Genomic DNA, 26,161 nt, shown 5'->3' with positions numbered 1-26,161 from the left:
GTGGGCAAGGCCCTCGGTTGTCAGCTATTTCTTTACTGTCATGGAACGTTGCTTGACTGAGATCCAAACTAGTTGATCCATTATTTCTTACACTTATATTGCAGTATGATATTATATTTTTGTGAGAAACATGTGAGTCCAGTGACGATGCAATTAAGCAAATTATCTGTTTATTTATGGCATTGTTTACCATCTAAACTTTCTAGACGATGTGGTCGAAGTATGGATGGTGTCCTAGTAGCCTAGGAATTTAAAACTGCTTGTGTGCTTTTGTGTCCCACGTCTATTCTTTTTTGAAGCTGGATTGGTTTAACATATTGATAAAGGTCTTTTTAATGCATAAAAAATATTATATTAATTGCAACTTATATAGCCCCAGATTCTTCCATTGTTTACGACGAATGTAGTGGAAAGGGTATATCAATTATTGAATCTCTGTTTTACAAGATGAATTATGCAGAACACCACATTTTGGTGGCTGTTGATTTGAATGCCAGAACCGTACAAGAACCTGATTGTATTGATGCTAACACAATAAAACACGTGCATGCCAATTAATGAAATTTTGACAACATTTGAAAACGTTATAATTAAATGTCATGGGCACTCGGTATAAAAGCAAGGCGTTGTTTGCAACGTTCGAATAAGTCGACTTGGTTTTTACCGGGACTTTAAGAATTATAAAACTAAAGTCAATAGGGCTTTGTGAGCGCTACAAAAGTGTCACTTATTTAAATACATATCTGTCCAGTAAAGATTCTTTTCGCACAATGTGTAATAAAAAATGTAATGAATGCAAAACAAAAGTGATCAATAAGCTTTCTAATGCAAAACAAAATGGATCAATAAGCTTTCTAACTCAGTTCGCGATCAGAAAGCTTTTTGGAGAAACATTAAAAAGCTGCAAAACAATAATACAAATAAAACAACTATATCTTCTGAACAATGGAACAACCATTTTAACACACTTTTTAATGGACATCTCATATGATACATATGACACAAATGTTGATGTTAATATTCTAGGAGGAAATGTTCATATTGACGAATGTCGGGATACAGTTTTCAGTTCTCGTATCTCAGATCAAGAAAAAATAGAGGCAGTGAAATGTCTTTAGCTTACTCTGGTGTTATACTAGCTAAGCATTTCGTATGCAGTATTGATATCATTCTGCCTTTGCTTAATATTATTTTGAATAAGATTGTTAACACAGGTTGCTTCCCCCAAAATTGGGCGTGCTCTGTAATGATACCGTTGCATAAAAAAGACCCACAAATAACCCTGACATAAATTTAAGATATTTTGAGTAAAATATACAGTTATATACTAAATAAAAGATTAACGTTCTACGCGGAAGCGTACGGGCGCCTAACAAATCCACAAGCCGGTTTTAGAAAAGGCTATTCAACGATTGATAACGCATGTGTTCTTTACTCATAAATCGATAAATAGTTATGTAGAAAAGGTAAAAAGGTTATATGTTGCTTTTGTAGATTTTTAAAAGGCATTTGATTAAAAGACATCAGTGGAAAATTGTTAAACGCCATAAAAGGTCTATATACAGAAGTGAAAATCTAAAGTGAAATCACATTATACTTTAAGTGATCTAATTCACTGTCCTATGGGTTAACGGGAAGGTTTTAATTGAAGTCCAACATGGTTTCGTCTAATTATAAATTATATATATGAATATCTGAAAAGCAAGTACATAAGCGGTATACAACTAACGCCATATGGTCTCGAAATATTGTGTTGCTATTTTTGTTGCGGGCGATGTCGCACTAGACTCTGATGCTATTGCTGGACTACAACAACAATTAAATTATTTACACGAATTTTGCATTGAATATAAATAAGAAGTTAACGTTAAAAAAACTTAAGTAGTCGTTTTGAAAAAAAGGGGTATGTAAAAAAATTGAAATATTGCTTGGTATATTCAAATTCTGTCTGTACGATTCTGCTCTTTATGCAGAAGATTTCATCGAGTTTCACCAAAATAATGTTTAGATTCAATTTGTTTCGGTGCTGGTTTTTTTTTTTTGTTAATCAAAACGTGTTTACACTGAATGCATGCTTTTCGTTGTTTATAACCACAACCACGATATGTTCAAAGAAAATGAAAAGGCTTTGCATAAATCATTTGCACAAAAAAACAACACTCAAGAATTTGCATTCCAACAAGTCTTTAAGTTTGGATATGAAATATCTTACAAGTATGCAAAGAAGGCCACACGAGTATAACCATTAACATTATCACAGAAACCAAAACACTATCTGCATATACACACTTGTGTCAGTTCACTAGATTCTGACGTTACTATTATGGTAAATAATGAAAATGTGCTCCATATTAATCTATGCAATGGTTAATATTAAAATATGTCCATTGAAAATAGTGTTATATAGGTCCAACCTTGTTTGTTCTAATCTGCATTTTTAGCTTGTTGTATACACACAGGAACATTATCAGATTGACGACAAAGAGAACCAAAGATACGACCGATGGGATGAGCCACGGCATGCCGCCAATTGAGAAGTCACTTCCCGTTCCTGAACCGCCTGACCCACCTTCCGTCCCTGAACCGCTTGATCCAACTAAAATATGGTAACGTCAATCCAAGAAATGCAAGCACTCACATAAATCATATAAACTCAATCATTTTTTTGCAATATATTCCTACTGCGAGTAGGTAAGTAAGGCCACGTAACACGCGAAATAAGGTATACAATAGCATTGTATGGTGCAACCTAACCGTTTTAACAGTAAATTGTTTCATACGGGTGTCATAAACAAGTATGTATGTAGGTTAACAAATACAAGTATATGCGATTTTTGTTGGAATTTTGTTGGACATGTTTATCAGTTTGGTTTTTCGGTCTTTTGTCAACATCGATTAGACGAGCGCGTGTGATTCATTGAACAAGTTTACTTCCGAACCTGTTACCACCACTGTAAGCGTCCTCGCCGATCCAACGTTATTCTTGTTGTCAGTTGGTCTAATCTTGACGTCATAACCGTTCGCGTTTGCATTCGATATGTTGTCTGTCAGTTGAACTTCCCCGGCTGGGATTTAAAAAAAATCATGCTAAGTAAATATAACTCACAAACATAAACCGGAACTGTATGCGTGAATATTTAAATACACCGTTTCTTTGAATACATTAGTTTCCCTAACGTTATCGAAAAAAGTAGACAAAGAAATATCACACTTCAATACGGGTATACTGACATTAATCCCGAGAAGTTGTTCAAGAGCTTAATCGAGCTATATAGTAGACAATTCAAGGGCGTACAGCTAAAATGACCTGGCTCTCGTGAACTTAAATATCTCAATTAGCTTTTTTGCGTACGCTTCAATCAATTTAATTCGCTTCCAGTATTGAACCTTTATTACTCTTCGTAAAGATACTTAAATATATTCAGACATAGTACATAGAGGTCAGTGCCACTGCCATCTGAACCTCGAAAAAACATTGTTTGCAAGACAAAGTTTAGATCCGAATAAATCTGGAAAACATATCATTTTGGCGAACCCTTGATCGTTTAAATAACTTTGCCTAATGTTCTGGATTAAAATTTAATTATGACAAAACTAATCTTATATGGATTTGCTCCAAAAAGTTCATCATACAATCAATAAAACTTAATATAAACTAGTCTAGGTCACAACGAACTTTAAAGTTTTAGGAATACTTTTTGATATTGATTTAAAGAAAATGATAGACATAAACTTCTCCAGTTAACTTGAAAAGGTGTACAATACCATACATTTGTTTTGTAAAAGGTGAACTTTAACAGCCCTAGGAAAGATAAATTTTGTTAGTTCACTCTTAATTCCATTTTGTACACACTTGTTTATAGCTCTTACTAGCCCAGAAGAAAGAGTATTAAAACAGATAAATAGCATGTTTTCGAATTGTTAAAAGGATGGACCATCAAAGATTAATCATTATGTTGCTGTTAAATCATATGATGATGAAGGAGTGGCCATGACTGATAAATTTGAAATTGAAAAAACAATGAAAATTATATCGTTAAGGAAAATTGTATCAATCAATGGAAACTGTTTTCAACTGGTATATTATATGTTTGATGTGAAGAAAAATTTTAATTTAGGAAAATTTTACATAGAAAAAATTATAATAAGTTTTAAAAATTGTTTTTGGAGGGATGTCCTTACATGCTATATTGAGTATATTAATAAACAAAATATCAGTAAGTGTGAAGATACCCTTGATATATCTTTATTGTACAACCACGATTTTAAGATATGAATAGTATATATAATACAAATATGTATGACAGGGGGAATAATATATGTAAGGGATAAAGTGTGCATTTCTGAAGATTTTTTTTTTAACAATCTGGATTAGAAAATCTGATTGGTGCTAAAATTAACTGCCTATTTCATGAAGCTTAAAGTAACATTACTATTCAAAATCAACGAAAATTTAATACAATTGTTCGTAAAATAAACTTAACCAATTTTAAAACAGTGTTCCTTATGGCAATTGCCGAAATTTCAACGTCAGATGTGGTCTGGTAAAATATATGTTTGTTGATACAAAATGCTTGTTTTTATTATTGTTTTGCATATCTATTCATGCGACACATGAACACTCCAATGGTGTTCGTGTGTCGTATGAATAGATATATTCGCGAGAGTTAATTGTGGCCAAACAAAAATAAAAACGAGCATTTTGTATCTACACAAATCTATGTTATCATACCACATCTAGCATTGAAATTTTGGCTTTTGCTATAAGGAACACTGATTGTTAAGGTGTTAACTTTATTTTTCGGAATACTTAACTAAATTGTCGTTGATTTTGAGCGTTATAGGGACTTTAATCAAAACTGTGAAGGCATTTATCAGATTATCTGGGTTTCTAGTTATAAAAAGCCAAATGTACAACCTCCACTGACATCATTTTTCTTAAATAACATAGTTATGGATTATATTCCAAAACAAGAATATCAGTGAAACTGATGGATGCTCCCCGATGATGCGCTTTGTCAATCTATGTGTTAATAACCACCTTAAAAATCTATTATTAGCCTCGATGTCCTTGACCTCAGTGACCTCAGCAAAAGGAAGAGGTCCATGCAAGGTACCTACGTGCCAAATATGTAAGAGATTGGTAAAATATTGAAGGCGCTATGAGAAACTGTAACAAAATTGTGATGAAAAAAATCAATTTTTAGCCTCGGTGACCTTATCCTTGACCCCAGTGACCTCAAACCTCATCGAAAGGTAGAGGTCCATGCAAGGTACCTACATGCCAAATATGTAAGAGAACGGTAAAATGTTAAAAACGGTAAAATATTGAAGGCGCTATGAGAAACTGTAACAAAATTGTGACGGAAAAATCTATTATTAGCCTCGGTGACATTGACCCCAGTGACCTCAAACCTCATCAAAAGGTAGAGGTCTATAAAAGGTACCTACATGCCAAATATGTAAGAGATCGGAAAAATATTGAAGGTGCTATGAGAAACTGTAACAAAATTTCGACGGAAAAATCTATTATTAGCCTCGGTGACCTTGACCCCAGTGACCTCAAACCTTATCATAGGGTAGAGGTCCATGCAAGGTACATGCCAAATATGTAAGAGATCACCAAAATATTGAAGGTGCTATGAGAAACTGTAACAAAAGTGTGACGGAAAAATCTATTATTAGCCCCGGTGACCTTGACCCCAGCGATCTCAAACCTCATGAAAAGGTAGAGGTCCATGCAAGGTACCTACATGCCAAATATGTAATAGATCGGTAAAATATTGAAGGCGCTATGAGAAACTGTAACAAAAGTGTGACGGAAGGAAGGAAGTAAAGAAGGAACTACCAACTCGCAACTATATGCTCCCCGAAAATTTTCAGCGAGCATAAAAACTTGTTTATAAATGTGTAAGCTACAATACAGATGTGCCCATTTGTCATTCAAAATGGAATATACTTTTTAATAACATTGAATGGACAAAAGTGCATACACTTACTTTAACTATCTCTAGAAAAACATCCACTCAATGGTGCCAGACAATGATTATTCACAGCTTCTTAGGAACCAAATGTTTGCTATATTTAATGAACATTGTTGATGACAATTTATATTACATTTGTAAGGAAAATAAAGAAACCATATTACACATATTCCGGGACTTCATTTTTTACAAAGAGATTTGTGAATAATGTTGTAAAATGTTTAGGAGCACATTATGGGCAAAAATACACAGAGATTTTCTGTCAAACAATGCTATTTGGAAGTACAAGCATTAACATGACTGCTATAAATATCCTTATCATAGGAACTAAAAAGTATATATTTATATGCAAGAGAAATGGTCTGCTACCTTCAATAAGAGAGCTGAACAATAATCTGTGCTTAGAATGGGAAATTCAAGCTCAAACAAAATATCAAGAAAAGGAACTACTAACAGGCCAGTTGTAAAGCTATGTGTAGATCAATAGAAACTTTTTATGTCATAACATGGCATATGTATATGTGTCTGTGTGTGTATGCTTACTTGTATGTTATACATTGATTTTTTCTACCTCTAGTAAAGCAAACATGTTCTATATCAAGAAAGTTAAATTGTTGAATGAACTATTATATTATTATAACAAATTAACATGTAAACTAACAATATTTTTTGTTATTAATGGAGGTGGAATAAAATGTGTGTGTGTGTGTGTGTGTGTGTGTGTGTGTGTGAAACACTGTGTCCCTCCCATATAATTGACCTTGAAGGATGACCTTGACCTTGCCTGTTCACCACTCAAAATGTGCATCTCCATGAGATACACATGCATGCCAAATATCAAGTTGCTATCTTCAATATTGCAAAAGTTATGGCCAATGTTAAAGTTTGACGCAAACAAACCAACAAACCAAATAACATACCAACAAACAGACAGGGCAAAAACAATATGTTCCCCAGTATAGACTGGGGTACATAAACATCATTTTTGTTATCAACGAAAGAAATCACCTAAAGATCGGAAACTAGTCTTGGCTTGCTATCGGCAAAATTGACTTAAAATAAAGTAAAGATAATTCAAAGAGCATTTTTCAGTAGTTGATGTTAATTACTCAGTAATTTCTTTGATAATCCTTGCCGAGATAAACATTCGTGTTGAACAGATATATCTCAAAGTTTGGAATCTTTTTTGAGTACAGGAAAAACGTTATCATGATGCGTCAATGTAAACCAACTATTCTGTGATAAAATAAACCAACATGTAAATATACAATGATTTTTGCCCAAATCCCCAGATCCTGACCTACCCAAATTAGACCTCATATCACACGTGTCACTTGGATGGGTGGATAGAATAAATATAACATTCAAACCATCAAAAAACCCAGTGTGCATTAGGCAAGATCAGAGTGTTGGGGAAAAGCCGACGCTTCCAACGTTACTTACAAGCAAGTACTGTGAGCGGACATCCTGGTGGATTACAGGTAAATGTAAAATTGACTGTGTCATCTGGATCAAGGTCAGTATATTGAATAGTATAAATGACTTCACCACTGGATGTCGTCTGCGATACCCCGATTGTTGCTCCAACTGCCACATGAAAAATGGTAAATTTGTTATAGAATTCATATTTGTAACCGTTCTGTGTCAGTTCTCATGAACATTTATTCAAGTGTTATTATCAGCGATAGATTGTTAGAAACATTGCAGTATATTACAGAGCCGTTGAAACCACAATAGTATAATAGTAAGTCGGTTTATACCCGATCGTTGAACGCATTCTTACGTGGCAGATTGGTGATTTCCGGTGGCTGGTTTGGAGACAGACTGACCACCAAGGTGGTGGAAGCAGTACCCGAGGGTTTACCGTCCAAGCACTTGACCACGATCGTGTACGATTTTACCGTGTCGTAGTTGAACTGCCATGAGGCCGACTGGCTGGGGAGAATTATCTCGTACACTAGAGAAGAACGATAACAAAGAGCAATTGGAAAACATAGTGTTGTTATAGTCCTGCTATTTATACAGATAAATACATAAATTATGATTATGTTACAAATAATGTGTGATCAGAGCTATTAGTCAATAAATCTAAAGTTGATACGGTCATTACCTTTAAAGCCTCTATATCGCTCAAATTCAACGCAAATTTTGTAAAGTATTTCGTAAAATAGGTAACAGCTAAACAAGCAGTGTTCCTAATAGCAATAGCCACAATTTCAACGCTAGATGTGGCATGTTTACATAGATTTTTCTAGATACCAAATGCTCTTTTTTGACGATGCTGCGAAGTTATCATACCATGGAAAACTTATTCACAATGGCGACCTATGTAAAGACCGAGCCAGTCCGATTGAGATAGCTCGATTTTTCTAATCGGCATACCTGGCCGATTATCATTGATAAAGGTATAGGAAGCTCAGCTATAAATAGGACAGCATATTCTGGGAAAAAGATTTAATAATAGTTTGAAAACGTTAATTATAAATCAGTTATATTCAATCCATTATATGTTTGTAGATCAATGAAACAACTATGCATTTTTTGTATTGTATTTGACTTTTGTCGTGTTTCAGTAAATAAATTGCGAATTAAAACGTGTATAATTAACTTTCAACGCGATCATGAGTGTAAAGAAAACGAATTTTTTCAAACCTGCCATTTGTAAACGTTGTAGCGACTATGGTATATAAACAGCATAATAGCCATATAACATTTGTGAAACTCGCTCTTATGCGTGCTGTCAAATTTTGCATATTTTATAAACTTTTCAAACAGAAATTACAGAGCCACATCAGTGCACATACTATGTTTGATAATTCATTCGTTTGTGTAATATTGTTTGCTGTTTTAAACACATACTATGTCATATCGCGGAGATTTAGTTAACCTTACCATGTGTTCATGGGCGAACTCACGTATTCATGTGCTCTTACGACTATGTGCTCCTACCTACTTTCGGGAATCATCATGAAATTATTGCCGTACTTAACGAACAAACATGCCTAAGCTTATTGAATTAGAGAAAAAAAATATTCAAAAGAGAAAAGTTATATGTTCATGCACATGGGCATGTAAAATCACGTCCGTACACATAGCATCATTAACTTAGGAAAGGAAACAACGAAATATAAAGTTTGGTATGATATACATGTGAAATTAAAGAGCATGGTGTAATTAAAGTAACATTACTTTTCAAAATCAACGAAAATTTCGTTCAATAGTTCGTAAAATAAACTTAACCAATTAAAAATCAGTGCTCCTTATGGCAATTGCCGAAATTTCAACGTCAGATGTGGTCTGGTAAAATAGATGTTTGTAGATACAAAATGCTCGTTTTTTATCATTGTTTTGCATATCTATTCATACTACACATGAACACTACAATGGTGTTCGTGTGTCGTATGAATAGATATATTCGCGGGAATTAATTGTGGCCACAAATAAATAAAAACGAGCATTTTGTATCTAGAAAAATCTATGTAATCATACCACATCTAGCGTTGAAATTTTTGCTATTGCTATAAAGAACACTGATTGTTAAGGTGTTAACTTTATTTATTTATTTAACCCGCCTCCCAGTTTCGCTGAATGGATCAAGTTCCCCACGGGTACTACTTCCCCGTACCCCCAATTTTTTTTTCGTACCCTACATTTTTCGTGCCCATTTTCTTTTTGTACCCAATTATTTTTCGTACCCAAATTTTTGCTCGTACCCAAATATTTTTCCTACCCAATTTTATTTTCGTAACCATAACTTTTTTCGTACCCATTTTTTGTGCATAATTTTTGTACCCAAAATTTTCGTACCAATTTTTTTTCATACCCAAAATGTTTGTACCTACATACACAATTGTGGTGATGTAGATAAACTTAAATATATGCTTTTATATCAATCCTCTTCAAAAGCATCGTCACACCAGTAATGTCAGTACTTTATTTATTTGCGACACAATTAATTCCATTTTAAAGTGATATTTTGGGCATTTTTCACTGTGGAATTGAGCTGAAAAGAATTAACAGGTCAAAAGAGTTAGTTAAAATGTGGTTACTTACCAATTATCTTTAACTCATCTTGCTACCAGTTGTTTATAAAAATATTTTATAGTCGATATTCTTACGTCAATCACCCAGTCCTATAAGCCGAAATGATCAGTAAAACAAAAATGTGTCGTATGAACGAATCTGCACTAAAACTAAATTTAGGTTCACACCGTACATGCATGATCAGTTGTCAAACGAAAGTACGGTTGATATTCAAATGCATTATTTTTTTTCTTTCCGGGATATTGTTTTAGTATGTTGATGCTGCATTAACAAATATAAGTGTACATGAAGTGAAAACACCAACAAGGGCTGTTTGTAAAACATGCATGCCCCCCATATGGGCTGTCCGTTGTAGTGGCAGCCATTGTGTGAATACGATTTTTGTCACTGTGACCTTGACCTTTGACCTAGTGACCTGAAAATCAATAAGGGTCATCTGCGGGTCACGATCAATGTACCTATGAAGTGTCATGATCCTAGGCAAAAGCGTTCTTGAGTTATCATCCGAAAATCATTTTACTATTTCGGGTCACCGTGACCTTGACCTTGTGACCTCAAAATCAATAGGGGTAATCTGCAAGTCATGATCAATCGACCTATGAAGTTTCATGATCCTAGGCGTATGCGTTCTTGAGTTATCATCCGAAAACCATTTTACTATTTCGGGTTACCGTGACCTTGACCTTTGACCTAGTGACCTCAAAATCAATAGGGGTCATCTGCGAGTCATGATCAATCTACCCATGAAGTTTCATGATCCTAGGCGTATGCGTTCTTGAGTTATCATCCGGAAACCATTTTACTATTTCGGGTCACCGTGGCCTTGACCTTTGACCTAGTGACCGCAAAATCAATAGGGGTCATCTGTAAGTCATGGTCAATCTACCCATGAAGTTTCATGATCCTATGCGTATGCGTTCTTGAGTTATCATTCAAAAACCATTTTACTATTTCTGGTCACCTTGACATTTGACCTAGTGACCTCAAAATCAATAGGGGTCATCTGCGAGTCATGATCAATGTACCTATGAAGTTTTATGATCCTAGGCCCAAGCGTTCTTGAGTTATCGTCTGACAACCACCTGGTGGACGGACCGACAGACCGACCGACAGAACGACATGAGCAAAGCAATATACCCCCTCTTCTTCGAAGGGGGGCATAAAAATAAACAACGGTTGCGATAGACACCTATAAACTGTTAGATGCCCATAATATCACTTTAATTTCCCGCGAATATATCTGTTCATACGACACACGAACACTAAAATGGTACCAAGTAAAACAATAATAAAAACGAGCATTTTGTATCTACAAATATCTATTTTACCAGGCAACATCTGGCGTTGAAATTTCGGCAATTGCCATAAGGAACAATAATTTTTTATTGTTAAACTTTATTTTACGAAATATTGTACGAACTTTTCGTTGATTTTGAGTAGTAATGGGGCTTTAATGTATAAGATTGGATTTAACCGAGAACACGCTTTGCGATGTACAGAAGCTGTAACGGTTGCATGTGAACAATGTCCTTTGTATTAGCAAGGCGTTATAATCATATTTCACTTTCTTCAGTTTCTTGTCTCGGCATCAGTTTCTCTACCTATTTAGCGTTTTCATTATAAATGTGATCGCGATTACCTCCATTTGTTGATGTACCCGACAAGAAGCGCGTTACAAAATACTCCGGCGAAGTGCTGGGACTGACTGTCATGGTGGGGATGACGTTGTCTGACGGGTCGGAGCACGTGTACGTGGCAATCCGACGTTCAGCGTCCACGGTTTCTGACGTCGTTAAGCCTGGCGTAAGACCCGTTAGCGTCGGTTTCTATATTGAGAATACGAAGAAAGAAGAGTGAAGCATTGGATTACAGCAATCAACCCGTACATATAATGATTTGACCTGTACTGGGAACACATTAAAATGTTGTTGTTTTTTCGTTCAAAGGGTAAACCCTGCAAAATGTACTTGCTTAATCTTGACTGATGAACATATAATATATATTGAAATAATAACTTCGATCCCAACATATGTAAACGCCTTTGGACGGACTTACAATGTTCTGGACTATGATTGGCATCGTTCCCTGCGCTGTGCCTCCGCAAGTGTCCGTGGCCGTGAAGGTCAAGGTCACAGTGGTTCCGGATTGGTCCGAGATCGGGAAGTTAGTGGTATCGGTGGTGGTTGTAACGGAGCCTAAACAAATACTATATATGATTGTTGTACCATAAACGGTCCAAAAATCGTTATCTCAGCAATTTAAAAATATGGTCGAAATCATATTCAACGGCATTGTAGATGGCCTCTCAAAGCGCATAGAATCTCATAGCTCATAGAAAATGAGAACAAGTATCTCCGTCAAGAAAACAATCTTTTAAAGGACCGCATCGCCAGTATTGAAAATGAACGTGATGCAAGCGAACAATATAGCCGACGAAATAGCGTGCGCATTTTCGGCATTCCAGAGAATTCAGATAACCCGGAAGCCACCAACAATGTAGTTATGAAAGTGTGCAACACACTGGGAGCAAATATCACACTGGTTGAGATTGATCGATCTCACCGAACAGGAAAACCCGGGGGTCGCAAACCAATGCCAAGTTTTGTGAAGTTTGTCAGCTACAGGCCTAGACAAAAGCTGTACACCAAACGCAGAAACCTTAAAGCACACAGGGAATTTGAGCACACATATATAAACGAGAACTTAACACAACATCGAGCCCAGTTACTTTACATAGCACGTTGACTTACCAAATCCAAGCAAATTGAAAGTGCATGTTCGGCTGATGGAAACATTTTGATTCAGGTAAATGAAAATGGACAGTCAAACATCAAACGCATCAGCACCGAGCACGAACTCGAGAAATATAAACTACCCTAGGTATCGCTTTTTTTTTTGAGAACCATACATCACGGTTAATTGAATCGACGATCTGAATGATTTGCACAGCGCTTGGCTGAATACATACTTCACTCATCTTTTATATTTCTTTAGTCAAACAAATCTCACACATCTCCGGTCCTACAACGTTAGCACGTCAGTATTGAGAAGAAACTTTTTTCTTATTACCTAAATAGCCGTTTGATTTAAAATGCTGCTCACACAAACAACACGCCCTTCACATACATTTCGTTTCGCTACTGGTGTGAATCGAAAGAAAATACAAAGCTATTATTTACCGGTGAATGCAAACGAACTATTTCTGCTCGTTTCAAATAGTTTGGGCGTAAAGATCATAATAATAAATATTCTTAGCTTGAAATAATCGTGTACACGTGCTTGCCTCTCAAACGATTAATAAACAATTGCACCTTGAGATTCTAACATTTCTTTTCGTAATAATAGTCTCAGCTGGGTGCAAAAACAACAACATCAGTATATTTAGTATACGGAATTTACACGGAGTTATCATAGCCCGTATGCCTCTTTGTTTGATATGTTGTATATTACTGAATTGTGCCTTGTCATATGTTAAATTGTCTTATAGATTTTTTTTAAAACTGTTACTCATGAATAGATGATTGCATTGTTATTACGCTGCAGCCACAACACATCCATCCGATATTGGTGTTCGCCTTGTCTCCTTCCGTTGCGTGACGATATGTTTTGTGCCTTGTAAAATGTGCAACTGTCTTATATTTCCTTCCGTTGCGTGACGATATGGTTGTGCATCGCAAGATGTGCAATTGTCTTATAAACTGTTTTTTTTTCTAAATAATTACACATAAATAGGTTATGGCATTGTTTTTAAGTCCCCGTTCGCCGAGATATATATGGGCAGAATCGTAAGAAAACGTGTTTTTATTTAGGATATCTTTGAAAATTCGGTTGAAATCGGTTGAAAAGAAACAAAATAGCGATTTTTATTTTGGGGTCGAGTACGGTAAAGTACGAAAACTAATTAATATTCATGATTCGACAAACCTAAACAAACACAATTGCGGAAACTAATTTAGCGGAGAGAAGGTACACATGTAAGAACAAATGCAAATACATCTGTAACAGACGGAAACTTAGTTGCAACGCTACGTGTTTTGCTTAATCTATGTATTTATCTTCCATATGCTAATATGTTAAGCGAAAGCTTAATATAGATATAATTTGCATAACTCGCGATGCTGCATGTTTTTATGATCATTTATATACTATTTTCGTTGTCAACCTCGATAAAAATATATTTCAATGAATGTATGTAAAGTTAATTTCTCGCTATACGATTTGTATGCAACACAACTATCTATTCCGCGTACAACACACCCATCCAATATAGGACGGTATTTGTATTGTTTCTTTCCTGTTCCTGTGCTCAGCTCTATGTTCATTATGCACATCTTGAAATAATTGTGTATGGTATGAAATATAGATATACTCAGTTGCTGTTTCATATCCTTGTTAAAATAATTTAACTTTCAAAGAATATTCCAAATTGTCACACATATACGTTTGTTTAGATTGATGTCTAGTGGTATACTTGAACATTGTACAGTATCACTCTTCGATTGACTGCGATGAACACAATCGCTACCCACACAGAAACGTAAAGCAACGACTCCATTACTTAATTTTAGTGTGTATATAGAATATACCCAACATGACCATTATAAAGTCCTTTGTATGTTCACTAATAAATTATTGTTTCCTATGCTCTGCTCTTGCTTTAGATTTTCTTTTTTCACTCTTTCCTCGATTTCCTCTCTACATCCGTTCTGCTCTTGCTTTAGATTTTCTTTTTTCACTCTTTCCTCGATTTCCTCTCTACATCCGTTCTGCTCTTGCTTTAGATTTTCTTTTTTCACTCTTTCTTGGATTTCCTCTCTACATCCGTTCTGCTTTTGCTTTATTTTTTCTTTCTTCAATCTTCCCTCGACTTCCACTCTACATCCGTTCTGCAGCAATGTCTGTGATCAGAGTCTTAAAGAGTTAATTTTGAAACGTTAACCAGCGTATATAGTCGAAATACGAATCAAGTCAGCGTTTCAGTCACATGTTGTATTTATTGGGACATTTTAGTATGCTTAATATTAACTTCAGATCGAAATCCGCGGCCATGATCGTTTATAGAGCTCCATTACATTTTCCTGTGCTACTGCACATGCTGTACTCCGTCCCATCTGTTGAAACTATACTGTACGGTGATGATTCACTTGACTTCCACACAAACACAAAAATGGTTGATACAGTTCACAGATACATTATCAATAGCAAACAATTCGATACATAGACTTGCTACAGAACGTTCATTACTTTCTTAATTCCTACTTTTCGTTTATACATAGCAGATGCTTTATACACATCTGTGCAAATATTGCATTTTTTGCAATCCATTCAGCTTCTTTGTTATTCAAAGTGTCTCTACATTTCTAATCTATTCATCTTCTGTATTATTTATCTAACTGTAGTTCTTTCAATTCTCGTGCTTCAAATGCTTCTATTGTCTTATATTTTTATTTTCTTATTCGCACTTAACGCATCTGTCTAACTTACTTTTTGTAAACCAGCTATGTTCGCATGACGACATACACTATATATTATACTATATGGAGAAGAACTAAATAAGATTGCATCTTTCGTTCTAATTCTATTCAAACATGTATTTACTTACATGGTGTAAACATGGTATCTGTGCAAATATATTCATGTTGGAAATAAATATATTTAAACTAAAACGTCATTCGATTACAATTATCGACAATAGTACTAATTTAATTCAAACGTTACACAATTGTGTGTTCTTATATTAGATTTTGCAAGACTTTATTACAATTGTAACAGTAGATTTTGACCATGTGCGAGCACCAAGACATTGCATTCTAAACCCGTTCCGGCTGCTTTGAAAGTGAGAAAAAAAACTCTTGCCTCTTCTACTAGAACCAGATGTGTCGCATATCACAGTATCAGGTTAGTATTACTGCTGTTTTAATATGAACCTCGCTCTGAGAAAACGGGGCTAAATGCATATACGTAAATCAGGATGACACTTGACATATTATTGAATTTTTCTTTAAAGGAAGTCTCTTTTAAACAAAAATCCAATTTCCCAGATGGCGCTGCACAACACAAACCTGTTCCATCCCTGTTATCAACGAAAGTAAAATAGCTGTTCGAGTTCATGGTGATGCTAGTCGTGTTGGCGCAGTCGGCGTTAGTGAAGGTCACGGTCCCTATCGAGACGCTGCCCGAAGTGGTGTCCAGTATCATGCTGCTGCCGGAAGTGTAGGTTGTGGTGCCGAATATGGGCGTGTTCGCTGAAATGATATTAAGACCAATGCCGCTGGTGATCATAACTTAACGCGCGTTCAAGATGGTGTAATCAATGGACGATCAGTAAAAATAAATAAATAAAACAAAGTATTCGACGTATTTCGACGTTGATATAAATTCATTATTCAAATGTAATAATTCAAGAAACACATAATGATGAATTTACTAAGAATCCGAGTTCAACAATCTGAATTGAATAGTCAGAGCTGGCTCGACATGCGGCAAAATTCCCGAATATCGAGTTTGGACGAATGTCGAGCCAGCTCTGACATCAACATTTGGCGCAAGTCCCGAATATTGAGCTGGAGCGACTGTCAAGCTAGCTTTGACATCGATATTCGAAATTTGTTGAATATCGAGCTGGGGCGAACGTCTAGCCAGCTCTGACATCGACATTCGGCACTGGTTCCGAATATCGAGCTGGGGCGAATGTCGAGCCAGCTCTGACATCGACATTCGGCAAAAGTCCCGAATATCGAGCTGGGGTGAATGTCGAGCCAGCTCTGATATCAACATTCTGCAAAAGTTCCGAATATCGAGATTAGGCAAATGTCGAGCCAGCTCTGACTCGAATATCGAGCTGGAATGAAAAACGAGCCAGCTCTGACATCGTCATTCAGCACTAGTCCCGAATATCCATCTGGGGCGAATTTCGAGCCAGCTCTGACATCGTCATTCGGCATTAGTCCAGAATATCGACCTTGGGCGAATGTCGAGCCAGCAGTGACATCGACATTTGGAACTAGTCCCGAATATCGAGGTGGGGCGAATGTCGAGCCAGCTCTGACATCGACATTCGGCTCTAGTCCCGAATAAAGAGCTGGAGCGAATTTCGAGACAGATTTTACATCGACATTCGGCACTAGTCCCGAATATCGAGCTGGAGTGAATGTCGAGCTAGCTCTGACATCGACATTTGGCACTAGTCCCGAATATCGAGTTGGTTTGAATGTCAAGCCAGCTCTGAAATTGACATTCGGCAATACTCCCGAATATCGAGCTGGGGGGAATGTTGAGCCAGCTCTGACATCGGCATTCGGCACTACTCCCAAATATCGAGCTGGAGCGCATGTCGAGCAAGCTCTGATATCGACATGCGGCAAAACCCGAATATCGAGCTGGTGCAAATGTCGAGCCAGTTTTTTTAATCGACATTCGGCAAAAGTCACAAATATTAAGCTGGGGCGAATGTAAAACCAGCTCTGACATCGACATTCGGCACTATTCCCGAATATCGAGCTTGGGCAATTGTCGAGCAAGCTCTGATATCGACATTCGGCAAAACCCTAATATCGAGCTGGGGCGAATGTCGAGCCAGTTTTTTTAATCGACATTCGGCAAAAGTCACAAATATCGAGCTGGGGCGAATGTCGAACCAGCTCTGACATCGACATTCGGCACTAGTCCCGAATATCGAGCTGGGGCGAATGTCGAGCCAGCTCTGATATCGACATACGGCAAAAGTCCCGAATATCGAGCTGGGGCGAATGTCGAGCCAGCTCTGACATCGTCATTCGGCACTACTCCCGAATATCGAGCTGGAATGAAAGTCGAGCCAGCTCTGATATCGACATTCGGCACTAGTGCCGAGTATCGAGCTGTGGCGAAAATTGAGCCAGCTCTGACATCGACACTCTGCACTTGTCCCGTTTATCGAGCTGGGGCGATTGTCGAGTCAGCTCTGACATCGACATTCGGCACTAGTCCAGAATATCGAGCTGGAGCAAATGTCGAGCACGCTTTGATAACGACATTTGGCTCTAGTCCCGAATTTCGAGCTGGGGTGAATGTCGAGCCAGCTCTGACATCGACATTCGGCAAAAGTCCCGAATATCGAGTCAGGACGAATGTCGAGCCAGCTCCGACATAGACGTTTGACACTAGTCCCGAATATCGAGCTGGAGCGAATGTCGAGTCAGCTCTGACATCGACATTCCGCACTAGTCCCGAATATCGAGCTGGGGCGAACGTCTAGCCAGCTCTAACATCGACATTCGGCATTGGTCCAGAATATCGATCTGGGGAGACTGTCGAACCATCTTAGACTTCGACATTCGGCAAAAGTCCCGAATATCGAGCTGGGGCGAATTTCGAGCCAGCTCTGACATCGACAGTTGGCACTAGTCCCGAATATCGAGCGTGGCGAACGTTTAGACAGCTCTGACATTCGGCACTGGTCCCGAATATCAAGCTGGGGTGAATGTCGATTAAAAGAGCACGTGTGATTCATTTAACATATTTACTTTCGAACCTGTTACTACCACTGTAAGAGTCCTCGCCGATCCAACGTTATTCCTGTTGTCAGTTGGTGTAATCTTGACGTCATAACCGTTTGCGTTTGCGTTCGACATGTTGTCTGTCAGTTGAACTTCCCCAGCTGGGATTTTAAAAAATCGTGCTAAGTATATATAACTCACCAACATAAACTAGAACAGTATGTGTGAATATTTAAATACACCGTTTCTTTGAATAAATTTCTTTCCCTAACGTCATCGAGAAAAGTAAACACAGGAATATCACACCCCAATACGGCTATGCTGCTGACATTAATCCCGCGAAGTTGTGCAAGAGATTAATCGAGCATATATAGAGTACACAAATCAAGCGTGTACAGCTAAAAACAGCTAAAAACTAAAATACCTGAAACTCGTGAACTTGAATCGCTCAATTAGCGTTGTTTTTTGTCTACGCTTCAATCGATTTAATTCGCTCCCTGTATAGAAACTTTATTATTCTTCGTAAAGATACTTTAATATATTCAGACATAGTACATAGTGCCACTGCCATCTGAATCTTGAAAAAACATTGTTTGCAAAACAAAATAAAAAATCCAAATAAATCTGGAAAACATATCATTTTGGTGAACCCTTGATTTATACAATAACTTTGCCTTATGTTCTGGATTAAAAATTAATTATGACAAATTTTTTTAAAATATGGATTGGCTCCAAACAATTCATCATACAATCAATAAAACTTAATATAAACTAGTCTGGGGCACAACAAACATTAAAGTTTTAGGAATATTGTTTGATATTGATTTAAAGAGAATGATAGACATAAACGTCTCCAGTTAAAGTGATATTATGGGCATTTTTCACTGTTGAATTGAGCTGAAAAGAATTAACAGGTCAAAAGAGTTAGTAAAAATGTGGTTACTGACCAATTATCTGCAACTCATTTTGCTACCAGTTGTTTATAAAAATATATTTTATATTCGATATCTTACGTGACCCACCCAGTCCTATAAGGCGAAATGATCTTTAAAACAAAATTGTGTCGCATGAACGAATCTGCACTGAAACTAAATTTAGGTTCACATCGTATATGCATGACCAGTTGTCAAACGAAAGTACGGTTGATATTCAAATGCATTATTTTTCTCTTTCCGGAATTTTGTTATAGTATGTTGATGCTGCATTAACAAATATAAGTGTATGAAGTGGAAACACCAACAATAAACAACTGTTGCGATAGACACATATAAACTGTTAGATGCCCATAATGTCACTTTAAAATAAAGTAAATATAATTCAAAGAGCATTTCTCAGTAGTTGAGGCTAATTACTCAGTAATTTCTTTGATAATCGTTGCCGAGATAAAAATTCGTGTTGAACAGATATATCTCAAAGTTTGGAATCTGTTTTGAGTACCGGAAAAAAGTTATCATGATGCGTCAATGTATACCAACTGGTCTGTCATAAAATGAACCAACATGTAAATGTACTATGATTTTTGCCCAAATCCCCGGACCATAACCTACCCAAAGTAGACCTCATATCGCACGTGTCACTTGGATGGGTGGATAGAATAAATATAACAATTAAACCATCAAAGAAGCCAGTGTGCATTAGGAGAGATCAGAGGGTTGGGGAATAGCCGAACCTAACAACGTTACTTACAAGCAAGTACTGTTAGCGGACATCCTGTTGGATTACATGTAAATGTAAAATCGACTGTGTCGTCTGGATCAGGGTCAGTATATAGAATAGTATAAATGACTTCACCATTAGATGTCGTCTGCGAAACCCCGATTTTTGCTCCAACTGCCACATGAAAAAGGGTAAATTTGTTATAGAATTCATATTTTTAACCGTTCTGTATAAGTTCTCATGAACATTTATTGTCAGCGATAGATTCTTTAGAAACGTTACAGTATATTACACAGCCGTTTAAACCACAATTGTATTATAGTTAGTCGGTTTATATCCGATCGTTGAACGCATTCTTACGTGGCAGATTGGTGATTTCCGGAGGCTGGTTTGGAGACAGACTGACCACCAAGGTAGCGGAAGCAGTACCCGAGGGTTTACCGTCCAAGCACTTGACCACGATCGTGTACGAGTTGACCGTGTCGTAGTTGAATTGCCATGAGGCCGACTGGGTGGGGAGAATTATCTCGTACACTAGAGAAGAACGATGACAAAGAAAAATTGAAAAACATAGTGTTGTTATAGTCCTGCTATTTATACAGATACATAAATAAATTATTGATATGTTACAAATAATGTGTGATCAGAGCTATAAGTCAATACATCGAAACTTGATACGGTCATTCCCTTTAAAGCCTCTATATCGCTCAAAATCAACGAAAATTTCGTAAAGTATTTCGCAATATAAAGTTAACACGTAAACAATCGGTGTTCTTTATAGCAATAGTCACAATTTCAACGGTAGATGTGATATGATTACACAGATTTTTCTAGATACACAATGCTCAATTTTATTTATTTGTGACACAATTAATTCCATTTTAATTTCCCGCAAATATATCTATTCACACGTCACAAGAACACTTAAATGGTACCATATTATCGTATCGTATGAATAGATACCGTTGCGGGAAATGTTTAATCGTTTAAAGTAACATTAGTATTCAAAATCAACGAAAATTTCGTACAATTGTTCGCAAAATGAACTTCACCAATAAAAAATCAGTGTTCCTTATGGCAATTACCGAAATTTCAATGTCAGATGTTGTCTGGTAATATAGATGTTTGTAGATACAAAATGCTCGTTTTTATTATTGTTTTGCATATCTTTTCATACGACACATGAACACTAAAATAGTGTTCGTGTGTCGTATGAATAGACATATTCGCGGGAATTAATTGTGGCCAAACAATAAATAAAAACGAGCATTTTGTATCTACAAAAATCTATGTAATCATACCACATCTAGCGTTGAAAATTTGGCTATTGCTATAAGGAACGCTGATTGTTAAGATGTTAACTTAATTGTACGAAATTTTCGTTGACTTTGAGTAGTAATGGGGCTTTAATGTATTTGATTGGTTATAACCGAGAACACGCTTTGCGATGTACAAAAGAAGTTACGGTTGCATGTGAACAATTTCATTTGTATTCATTGTGTACACACCGATCTTACTGGCCTGTGTACTGACGCGAAAGGAATTGTGGTAGCACTTCTTTTACGAGTGAAAAGCGAAAGTGGGTCAGGTCATCGTGCTTCTGATAGTCGCTATCAGTCTTAATATAGATTCAAAATCACATTTAAGCATAATTAAATAACATTTCTTTAAACAACATTCCATTTTAAAAACACACATAAAAACGACTTTTCTTTCATTATTATCATTTTCATTCCTACGCAGAACTACTTTGGCGGAAGCAAAATTCCCCAAACCACGGGAATGTGATGCGTCTTAGTATAGAGGTGACAATAACGTAGTGACGTCACCATCTATGTATAGAATGCTTTGTATTCGCAAGGCGTTAGAGTCATATTTCACTTTCTTGAGTTTCTTGCCTGGGCAACAGTTTCTCTACCCATTCAGCGTTTTGATTATAAATGTGATCGCGATTACCTCCATTTGTTGATGTACCCGTCCAAAAGCGCGTGACAAAATACTCCGGCGAAGTGCTGGGACTGACTGTTATGGTGGGGGTGACGTTGTCTGACGGGTCGGAGCACGTGTACGTGGCAATCTGACGTTCTGCGTCCACGGTTTCTGGCGTCGTAACGCCTGGTGTAAGACCCGTTAGCGTCGGTTTCTATATTGAGAATACGACGAAAGAAGAGTGAAGCATTCGATTACAGCAATCATTCCGTACATAGTATGGTTTGAGCTGTGTTGGGAACACATAATAATTTTGTTGTTTTTTCGTTCAAACCCTGCAAAATGTACTCGATTAATCTTGACTTATGAACATATATTTTGAAATAATTACTTCGATCCCAACATATGTAAACGCCTCTTGACGGACTTACCATGTTCTGGACTATGATTGGCATCGTTCCCTGCACTGTGCCTCCGCAAGTGTCCGTGGCCGTGAAGGTCAAGGTCACAGTGGTTCCGGATTGGTCCGAGATCGGGAAGTTAGTGGTGTCAGTGGTGGTTGTAACGGAGCCTGAATAAAAATTATCTATGATTGCTGTGCCATAAACCGTTTATGGCACAGCAATCATAGATAGTTCTTTTTAAACGTATCCTGAGAACTGAGTTGAAATTATTGTACCGACAAGTTCTCTGCGAATGTACCAATTCTGTGCAAAAACGATAAAGCACATACGCTGGATTTTTATAATAGTGTTATACATTATTACTACAGATATCAAACACCTTGACTCGGTGGGAACTGATCCCGTTTTCAATAAACTCTTCAATTTGTTATTTCCTTTAAATAAGAAGCGGGCTATCTGAAATTCTGTTTCAACGATGCACAAAACGTCATTCGATTACAATTATCGACAAGAGTACTTATTTTATTCTAACATTACATTGCAAACAGGCACTTACAAATTTAACTCTCCTTTCCTCGGATTGTGCTATGTAATGTATCTCTTAAGTGCATTGAACCGTTACACAATTGTGTGTTCTTATATATGATTTAGCAAGACTATTAGAATTTTAACATTAGAATTTGACCAGGTGCGAGCACCGAGACATTGCATTCTAAACCCGTTCCAGCTGCTTTTAAAGTGAGAAAAAAAACTCTTGTCTCTTCTACTAGAACCAGATGTGTCGCATATCACAGTATCAGGTTAGTATTACTGCTGTTTTAATATGAACCTCGCTCTGAGAAAACGGGGCTTAATGCATATACGTAAATCAGGACGACACTTGACATATTATTAAATTTTTCTTTAAAGGAAGTCTCTTTTAAACAAAAATCTAGTTTCAGCTGTGTGTGTCGTCTCTGATTAACCTTTACACACGTTAAATAAGCCCCGTTTTCCCAAAGCTCGGCGCATATTGCGCTGCACAATTCTAACCGGCTCCATCCCTGTTATCAACGAAAGTAAAATAGTTGTTCGAGCCCATTGCAATGCGTATCGTGTTGGCGCCGTCGGCGTCAGTGAAGGTCACGGTTCCGATCGAGACGCCGCCGGCAGTGGTGTCCAGTATCGTGCTGCTGCCGAAAGTATAGGTCGTGGTGCCGAATACGGGCATGTTCGCTGAAATGATATTAAGACCAATGCCGCTGGTGATCATCACTTAACGCGCTTTAAAGATGGTGTAATAAATGGACGATCAGTAAAAAAAACACAAAGTATTCGTCATTAGCAATATAGTCATCTAAGACGTTGCTTTAAATGTAATAACTCAAGAAACACATAACAATCAATTTACTAAGAACCCGATTTTAACAATCTGAGTTGAATATTTGTATGTTGTTTGTAACTGTACTCAAATCAAATCAAGCGTTATGTACAGTTTAACAAAATTCTATCGCATGGGAATTACAATATTTTTATTTTGAATTATTTCCATCTCAGGAAAACAACGCTCAACTCACGTTCGGTCTGCTCGACGTTTATTTGAAACAAGCGGTTGGTGAGAAAAGATCCCGCAAAGTTTTGGTCAGCCCCCACAACGGTGATCGCGGCCCCTGATATGTAGATAGTGTCGGCGACGTTTGCCGCGTTCTGCGATGAAATTATCTCTGCAGCGGAATACCTTAACACAAAATGAACAGCAAATACATCTTGTTTTTTTCTGCCGCCAACACATGCTTTTTACATATTTCAAATGCGAGAAACCGATTTCGCTTCTAGAGTTTTTGTTCCCGTATCATACTAGCAGAAGTACTGTTTATGCCTAGTATAGACAAACTTTCGGCAGTAATTATTGTAATGCGACAAAAACCAGCTTTTACTCGACATAAAACATCATCCTTTTCCTTATCCATATAATAATAATAATTTTTATAAGTATTATTATTATAATGATGATGCGCGATATTTGAGTTCTTCAGCTTTTTCGCATTTATTTTATGCTCATTTAGTTTTAAGGACACGGAACCTTGTTCATTTGGTTTTCGGACACGGCACATTGTTTGGCCGATTAATGGTGAGCACTTCGTCTTGCGAAGAAAGAAGTTCGCGGAAAACGATTGATTATATGAAAAACAAAGACCACAAAAGTCCACCGAAAATCAGCATGAAGTGGATGGTAATTACATATCTGCAACTAAATAAAAATACTAAGAAATAAACAAAGAATGTGTTCAACATGTCTATTAATGTTACAATAACTTTAATTTGTAGTTAACTGACGTATTTGAGGAATACTCAAATTTTACAGAGTCGGATGCCACATGTTCATGGACACTTCTTGAGCCGATAATCTTAATGACAATGGCACTTCTGTTCCCGATCAACCAACACTTTTTGACAGATATAACACACAATTTTTAGTAAACCAGAAATGCAAAATTCGCTGTTGAATACTGTTAATATAGTAAGCAGGTAATAATTAGCAATTTCTAGACTGACGTAAATTAGAAACGAATCAACGAAAATTGACTTAGTTTTTCTTATTTATTTGGAATATGAGTATGATTTTGTTTTTCATGGCATATTCAATAAGCCACGACATCTTGGAGATTTAAATCTGACCATAATAGCTTCAATTTATTTTTCTTACATCGATTGTACGCTGAAGCGTATATACTTTCCTCTTTGTTACTACATCGGTATTCTCGCCGGTCTACATGCTGGCATAGCAAACACCTTGGTAAGAATAGCAATAACATATATAAACGCATTTCAAGTAGAAGATTAAACTCGGATATCAGAGTGCTCAATTAGTTGAGAATCTCCGTTATCCGACCTGCCCTTTATCGGTAATCGAAGTGTCTACAAAATCATGCATACCTCGTGCTCTATCTTCGTTCATATTTCATTGAATACTATCTAAATTTCATTATTTGAATAACAGTACATGCTGGAATAGCAAACGCTATATTGCAATATTTCAAAGTATGTTTATTTGTTGAAATGAGTACTGTTCATCTGGTTTACGCTGTTTGGCAAAAATCTACCATTTTTCCTTGAAACTCTTCCTTCATCTTGGGATATACCATTTATCAACTCCACCATGAACCGTGTCTCATAAACTTATATTGAGGATATATGTTTTTTAATGAGAAATTTATATTTAGCACCTGGCTTGTGTTTTTCTTTGTTATCGAATCGCCATCCGTTATCCAAGTATCCGCAAACCAGCGTGAATACATTTTCCATGTATCGATAGATTTTAAAGTTACTTTGCACATATGTAATTCGTCATAACACACCCGATACGTCTGAGTTATACTGTTCAATGGGCCTTAGGTTAAAGGAGTTACACTGTTTGGGCAGAAAATGGTATAACGACCATACCATTTGGTACAGGGTTAGCCTGTATGTTACAGTATAATAAATAAGCGTTTCATGTAGGGCTGTACTCTCTTAAAAATATCATAGTTGACTCGAAGGTATGTTTCACACTTAAGACTTTGTTCGGTTTTATCGTTTGGAGATAGTGGTGGGGCATAAATTTGTGTTCACTTCAGAATCCCTGAAATATGATAAACTTAGAGACTATAGTAATGCATTGCACTGAAAAGGTTACATTCCACCAAGA

General features: G+C 36.8%; 1 protein-coding gene across 1 annotated transcript; it reads right to left on the bottom strand.

Annotated features, from left to right (window-relative positions):
- Nucleotides 1-952: 952 nt before the first annotated feature.
- On the bottom strand, nucleotides 953-25,779 carry LOC127869723 (uncharacterized). The gene is made up of 15 exons (XM_052412379.1): nucleotides 25,701-25,779; nucleotides 24,051-24,197; nucleotides 23,527-23,709; nucleotides 22,522-22,661; nucleotides 22,118-22,304; nucleotides 20,522-20,695; nucleotides 20,192-20,335; nucleotides 18,541-18,666; nucleotides 16,091-16,273; nucleotides 12,084-12,223; nucleotides 11,668-11,854; nucleotides 7,768-7,941; nucleotides 7,428-7,571; nucleotides 2,940-3,065; nucleotides 953-2,596 (listed from the first exon to the last, which is right to left on the bottom strand). The coding sequence occupies exons 1-15, from the start codon at nucleotides 25,777-25,779 to the stop codon at nucleotides 2,400-2,402; spliced, it is 2,331 nt and encodes a 776-aa protein (XP_052268339.1). The 3' UTR covers nucleotides 953-2,399.
- Nucleotides 25,780-26,161: the final 382 nt, after the last annotated feature.

Source organism: Dreissena polymorpha, chromosome 2 (genome assembly GCF_020536995.1).
Source record: "Dreissena polymorpha isolate Duluth1 chromosome 2, UMN_Dpol_1.0, whole genome shotgun sequence".
Lineage (NCBI taxonomy): Eukaryota > Metazoa > Mollusca > Bivalvia > Myida > Dreissenidae > Dreissena > Dreissena polymorpha.
The sequence above is the reverse complement of the archived record's forward strand: the minus strand, read 5'-3'. Positions and strand labels throughout refer to the sequence as shown.